The sequence below is a fragment of the Oryx dammah genome, unplaced genomic scaffold (assembly GCF_014754425.2).
Source record: "Oryx dammah isolate SB20612 unplaced genomic scaffold, SCBI_Odam_1.1 HiC_scaffold_8, whole genome shotgun sequence".
Classification (NCBI taxonomy): domain Eukaryota; kingdom Metazoa; phylum Chordata; class Mammalia; order Artiodactyla; family Bovidae; genus Oryx; species Oryx dammah.
In genome coordinates, this window is record NW_024070192.1 from 53099702 (window position 1) to 53106543 (window position 6842).

General features: G+C 42.1%; 1 protein-coding gene across 1 annotated transcript; it reads right to left on the reverse strand.

The window, feature by feature from the left end:
- Nucleotides 1-999: 999 nt before the first annotated feature.
- Nucleotides 1000-1935, reverse strand: LOC120866478 (olfactory receptor 4D1). The gene has a single exon (XM_040244244.1). The coding sequence runs from the start codon at nt 1933-1935 to the stop codon at nt 1000-1002; it is 936 nt and encodes a 311-aa protein (XP_040100178.1).
- Between the last annotated feature and the right edge of the window lie 4907 nt (nt 1936-6842).

Sequence of the window (6842 nt, forward strand, 5' to 3'; positions counted from 1 at the left end):
AAAAGGACTTGAACTTGAAAGGGAAAGAACAGGGTGCAAGAAAAAGCAGAAATGCTTATCTGAATAGGATAATGTCTAGGTGCTAAGAGGATTTAAAGATAAATACAGCTCAATCCTCAACCCCAAGAAATCCCTCATTCCAGGGTAGGAGGTCAAAGAGAAAGGCAAAAGCCCATGAGGTTGGCAGCTTTGGACTGAACCCATACCTAAATCAGGATCACTAATAGACATGGCCCTGCCCTCTCTGGCTTTGGTTCCCCAACCATACTACAGCATCCTCTTCTTAGCCATATCATGCAAGTGATGTAAAGATTGTGCACAGAAAGCAAAATAGTTCTTAGATTATCCAAGGAGCATTTGGTAGAAAAGGAACAAATAAAAGGAAAATACTCTTATGGGAAATATTTAGACAATATTAAAAATTAAAAAAGAGTTATATAATAAAAACTCATTGTTTATGAAAAATATTAAAAATAAGACTACTTCCAAAATACCACCATGGAGAATGAGGCATAGAGGCAGGGAACAGAAAGAAAAAAAAAATGTGATTGCTCTAGAATTCAGATGAAAGTGTTGGCCATTCATCACAGATATTCATTCACAGATGAGGAATTCTCCAAGTTTTCCCTTGTGATTATATGAGACCCTGAATTTCAAATTCCATCCACATCTCCTGCCTCAAAACTTGGAGTCAGAGGAAACATCTATTGACCAGACTCTGCCCCTCACTTGCTCTTCTTCGTTGAGCAAGCCAGTTCTCTCTGAGTTTTTTCACTTGCAAACTGTTTAATATAATAATATTATATCCACTGTCAGTTTTCTGAGAATGAGAAAAAAGTATAAAAGTGCCTAACACAACACCCGACACAGGAGAAGTTCTGTAGAAGTACTAGCTTAATCTCAACTGCCACACTCAATAAATATGTTTCATCACTTCTCACATGGAAAAACAAAAGTTCAGAGGGAAGATCTGTCATTTAAAGTCAACCTATTTTAAGTTCACTCCCTGCTGGAAATCACTAGGCGCTTGCCTAATCTCTTCATGGCTGCCTGCATCTCCTGGTTCCTCAGGGTGTAGATGATGGGATTGAGCATGGGGGTCAAGACAGTGTAGCTGATGGATGCTGTCTTGTCCATGCGGAATGAAGTGAAGGGCCAGGCATAGATATAGACACAGGGAATGAAAATCATAGATACAACTATGATGTGAGTGATGCAGGTGGAAGCTGCCTTCCTCCTCGCCTGCCCAGACTGGGACCTCAGCATCACCAGGATGACAGTATAAGAGATCAGAAGGAGGAGGAACCAGATGAGGACCAGCATCCCACTGTTGGAGATCATAAGGAACTCCAAGAGGGAGGTGTCTGTGCAGGCAAGTCTCAGCACTTGTGGAATGTCACAGTAGAAGTTATCCAGGGTGTTGGGGCCACAGAAAGGCAGTGGGAGCATTAGAACCAGTTGGACAATGGAGTGGACAAAGCCTCCTACCCAGGCAGCCACCACCAGCCCCACACACACTCGAGTGTTCATGATGGTGATGTAGTGAAGGGGCCGGGAGATAGCTATGTAGCGGTCATAGGCCATCACTGAGAGGAAGAAGACAGTCCCACCTCCCAAGAGGTGGAAGAAGAAGATCTGGGCCATGCAGCCCTGGTAGGAGATGGTCTTGGTCTCATGCAAGAAGTCCACTAACATCTTTGGAGAAGTGACTGTGGAATAGCAGAGGTCTATGACAGCAAGATTTCGCAGCAGGAAATACATAGGTGTGTGGAGCCTGGAATCAGAGGTCACTGTGATCATGACGAGGAGGTTTCCCATGACAGTGGTGGTGTAAACAAACAGGAACACTAAAAACAAGAAGAGCTGGAGCTCCTGAGTCTGTGAGAGCCCTAGGAGGACAAATTCTGACACCCACGTGAGGTTCCCTGATGCCATGGTGTCTTCTCCACACACCTAAGTAACACAAGTGACAGACCTCTGTCTGAAGTTGCTGCTCACCTTTCAAGAGCTCAGGGGCTCAAAATGACTTGTCCAAGTCCAGAAGATGGACATTCTCATGTGCATATCATAATACCAGGTGCTGATCTAAGTAGTCTTTCTCTAAACGGTTCACTAATTGGTGCTGGAATACATATTCCTGAAATAGCTTAAAGCTGTCAAAAGACATGTGCAACCTGTCTTTCAAATATTCAGTGTAACATAATGGTAGCAAGACAGTTGGAGTCCAATAGAAACAGTCAAAATTCCAAGCTTCCACATCCTTGAGATTTGACCTTCTGCAAGTTATTTAATCTGAGTCCTAGGTTCTACATCTATAAGAACATGCTTTCCCTATGAATTGTCTAGGGAATTAAATAAAATAGTACATAAATTTCATAGAACAGTATCTGGAATAATAAATGGTAATCAGTCTCCTCTGTATAGTCTCCTACTCTAAAGATCTCCCTTTTTCCAGTCTTTAATATCAATATATTTTTGTAGTTTTTCATGCAACAGTTAACACATCATAACGTTAACAAACATTTCATTTGTCTATGATTTTCCTCCACTATTGAACCTACTGTGTTACAGACATAGGTCTTGATTTCACAATTTGTATCCTTGCTCATGGTGCACGATAGGTACCTGATGTTAACTGCTTTTGTTGTTCAGTTGCTAAGTCGTGTCCACCTCTTTGTGATCATGTGGACTGCAGCATGCCAGGCTTCGTTGTCCTCCACTATCTTGAGTTTGCTCAAATTCATGTCCATTGTGTCGGTAGTACTATCTAACCATCTCATCCTCTGCTGCCCCCTTCTTCTTTTACTTTCAATCTTTCCCAGAATCATTGTATCTGCAGGTCCTGGAAGGGGAGCCTCTGGACACAGTTGCACCCTTTGGATATTTTTCTCCCCATCCCCAACTGTAGGTGGCTCCTTACTGGGTAAAGCCCCCCAGATCACTGGTAGATACAAGAGTCAGAGGAGTAACTACTTCATTGGCGGAGAAACAAATGATGAATATATTGCTTGAAGACTAGAACTCTTCTGAAAGGACAGCAATTCCAGAAAATGATATTGAATTCAAGGGTAGAAGAGAAAAAATGTTGAAAAAATGGAAATAGATGAAAACTCTAAAGGAAGGAAGCAAATTATAAGGAAGGAAAATAGGGGAATAAAATGAGTGAAGGAAGGAGAGATGGGGTGAAGGAAGGAGAGATGGAAAGATGGTGGGGCAAGGGAGGGAATACAAACAAAGGTGAAGAAGAACTCTCAGGGTGAGAGATAGAGGTGACAGGTGAGGGTCAAGTGTTCGCCTCTCTCCCTGCCTCATCTCAGCCCCCACTCTCTCCCACCTGACTTCATGCATTCCATTATTGATCAGAGATCACTCCCTTCTTATTTTTCACTTCAATTTGCTTTCACTTCATTCTTCCCTCTACAAAGCTGTCCATGAGACCTTTCTAAATGCTGACCCAATCACTTCCCCCTCTCACCTCTTATAGTGATGCTCACCAGAGCCCCTTAGAAGCCACATCCAATATTTTGCAGATCAAGTCAGGGTAGAAACACACATACTTATACTTGTACATGCAACTCAGCTTGTCATACAGGGCTATAAAACATAACCTCCATATGCCTTTCTAATCAATATCTCCACCTCTAATTAACAACTTGCTCTTTAGTGGATCATAGTCTTAAACATGATAACATATTTATTTATTTCCATGTTTCTTTCCTGGAATTTTCCTCCCTACCGTCTCATCTCAACCTTAGAAAAGCCCCCCTTACCCTTTCTGTCACTCCTATCACCATTTCTCCTTTGCAGAAAAAAAATCCGATTGCTCAAGTTTCTTTAAACATTTAAAGCATACCCCAATAATGTTTATCATCATTTGTTTCCTTTTTCAGCTTCTCCCCTAAACCAACTATATTATGATTTCAGTGTCTTAGTAACCTCAGAAATTGGAACAGCAACTCTGATAACAGCACATGCTCAGTGAATGTTGCCAAATAATGTATTAAGTAGGTGATAGATTATGTGTAGTATTTTTAGTGTTTTAGTATTTTAAGTATCCTGTTTCTTGTCTCATAAAGCAAGTTCTATGCTTGGTTGCTGAAATTCCTGGGTTTTACATGTAACATGAAGCCACTGTATTAACAGCACAGTGCCCCCTCCAAATTACTTCCCAAGGCTCTCCTCTTTTTTAGACTTAGTACCATCAAGTCTATGACACTGGCTTATTCTCCTCACCTTCTAGCAGATGTTTTTAAAAACCTAACTACTATTTTCCTATCAGTAGGTATGGAAACACTCGGGCTCTCACCTTCCTTCAGCCCCAAGTGGAAGAAGAGAGTTCATGTCTTACACTTTCTGGGAGGTCCTCTCCATGCAGTCTCATAGCTTCCTGACCTCTGCCATCACTCACACACATGACTCATGGGCATGGCCTTGGGGAAGAGGGGATCTCCTCAGGGAGAAATGATTGGACTGGGCTCAGGAAGCAGAGCTGGAATGAGTCCTGCTGGGGATGAGGGAACAATGGGACCTGTTAATAAGTTTCTAGGTCTCTCAAAAGCATTATTTGAATGGCCATCTTGAAGCCAATAAACAAAGAAGTAATCAAAACCAAAATAACAGAAGCCCCACAAAACAGAAACAAACAAAAACCCACCAAAGACACTGAAAGTTGTGGAGGTTCATGACATGTTTAGTAGGATACCAAGATCAGAAAGAACAGAACCTCTCCGAAAGGATCAAAATCTCTGGGGGTTTTGGAAGGACCCATTAGATCACCTAGAATGGATATGAAGACTCAGAAATGCCCACACAGAATTTTTGATGCGGTAGGTCTTAGTTGGAGCATGAAAATTTGCATTTCAAACAAGTTTTCAGGTGATGATGATGATGCTGCTTCTCTGAAACCACAGTTTGAGACCGACTGACTCTGTGTTTCACTGTTCTCTGTCAGCACAGTGGTGGTGGTTTAGGCCCTAAGTCATGTCCGACTCTTGTGGCCCCATAGACTATGGCCCGCCAGGCTCCTCTGTCCATGGGATTTTCCAAGCAAGAATACTGGAGTGAGTTGTTATTTCCCTCTCCAGGGGATCTTCCCAACCCAGGAATCGAACCTGGTCTCCTGCAGGCAGATTCTTTACCCACTGAGCCACCAGGGAAGCTCATCAGCACAGGGAACAGTTCTTTCTCATATTACCAAAACAACTTGACTGATAGCTTACTTTAAAAAATTAATTGATCTTAATTTGGATGATGTCATAGGTGGGAAAACATTTGTATACTACATTGGAAACAAATCCTGTAAACTCTTTCATTTTGTCAACCAGATCCCAAGATCGATTTCTCATCCATATGCAATTATTGCACCATCTTAAAACTCTAGCACTCTTTATATATGAATTAGTAGTCAATGAGATCCTTCCTTTCATATAAGTACTAATATAGGAAATGTTTGTATTTTCTTAATATGATGAACTGTTCAGAATTGGAATTAACTGGCTTCATAACCTCGGTGAACAATAAAAACTGATATTTCTTAAATAGCTTTCTATTCTACATGAGATTCCGGGTTGGTCTGAATTCTTTTGAAACAATTATTTATGCTTAGCAAAATGTAATCCCTCTGGAATATTAAAAAATGTGAAGCTCTGTTTTTTTTTTCCCCAGGTGTTGCTAGTGGTAAAGAATCCACCTGCCAATGCAGGAGACAAGAGACATGGGTCTGATCCCTGGATCAAGATCTCCTGAAGATCCCCTAGAGAAAACTAAGATCATGGCATCTGGTCCCATCAATTCAGTTCAGTCGCTCAGTCATGTCCGACTCTTTACGACCCCATGAATTGCAGCACGCCAGGCCTCCCTGTCCATCACCAACTCCCGGAGTTCACTCAAACTCATTTCCATAGAGTCGGTGATGCCATCCAGCCATCTCATCCTCTGTCGTCCCCTTCTCCTGCTCCCAATCCCTCCCAGCTTCAGGGTCTTTTCAAATGAGTCAACTCGTCACGTGAGGTGGCCAATGTATTGGAGTTTCAGCTTTAGCATCAGTCCTTCCAATGAACACCCAGGACTGATCTCCTTTAGAATAGACTGGTTGGATCTCCATGCAGTCCAAGGGACTCTCAAGAGTCTTCTCCCACACCACAGTTCAAAAGCATCAATTCTTCGGTGCTCAGCTTTCTTCACAGTCCAACTCTCGCATCCATACATGACCACTGGAAAAACCATTGCCTTGACTAGACGGACCTTTGTTGGCAAAGTAATGTCTCTGCTTTTGAATATGCTATCTAGGTTGGTCATAACTTTTCTTCCAAGGAGTAAGCATCTTTTAATTTCATGGCTGCAGTCACCATCTGCAGTGATTTTGGAGCCCAAAAAATAAAGTCTGACACTGTTTCCACTATTTCCTCATCTATTTCCCATGAAGTGATGGGACCAGATGCCAGGATCTTCGTTTTCTGAATGTTGAGCTTTAAGCCAACTTTTTCACTCTCCTCTTTCACTTTCATCAAGAGGCTTTTTAGTTCCTCTTCACTTTCTGCCATTAGGGTGGTGTCATCTGCATATCTGAAGTTATTGATATTTCTCCCAGCAATCTTGGTTCCAGCTTGTGCTTCTTCCAGCCCAGCGTTTCTCATGATGTACTCTGCATAGAAGTTACATAAGCAGGGTGACAATATACAGCCTTGACGTACTCCTTTTCCTATTTGGAACCAGTCTGTTGTTCCATGTCCAGTTCTAATTGTTGCCTCCTGACCTGAATATAGGTTTCTCAAGAGGCAGGTCAGGTGGTCTGATATTCCCATCTCTTTCAGAATTTTCCACAGTTTGTTGTGATCCACACA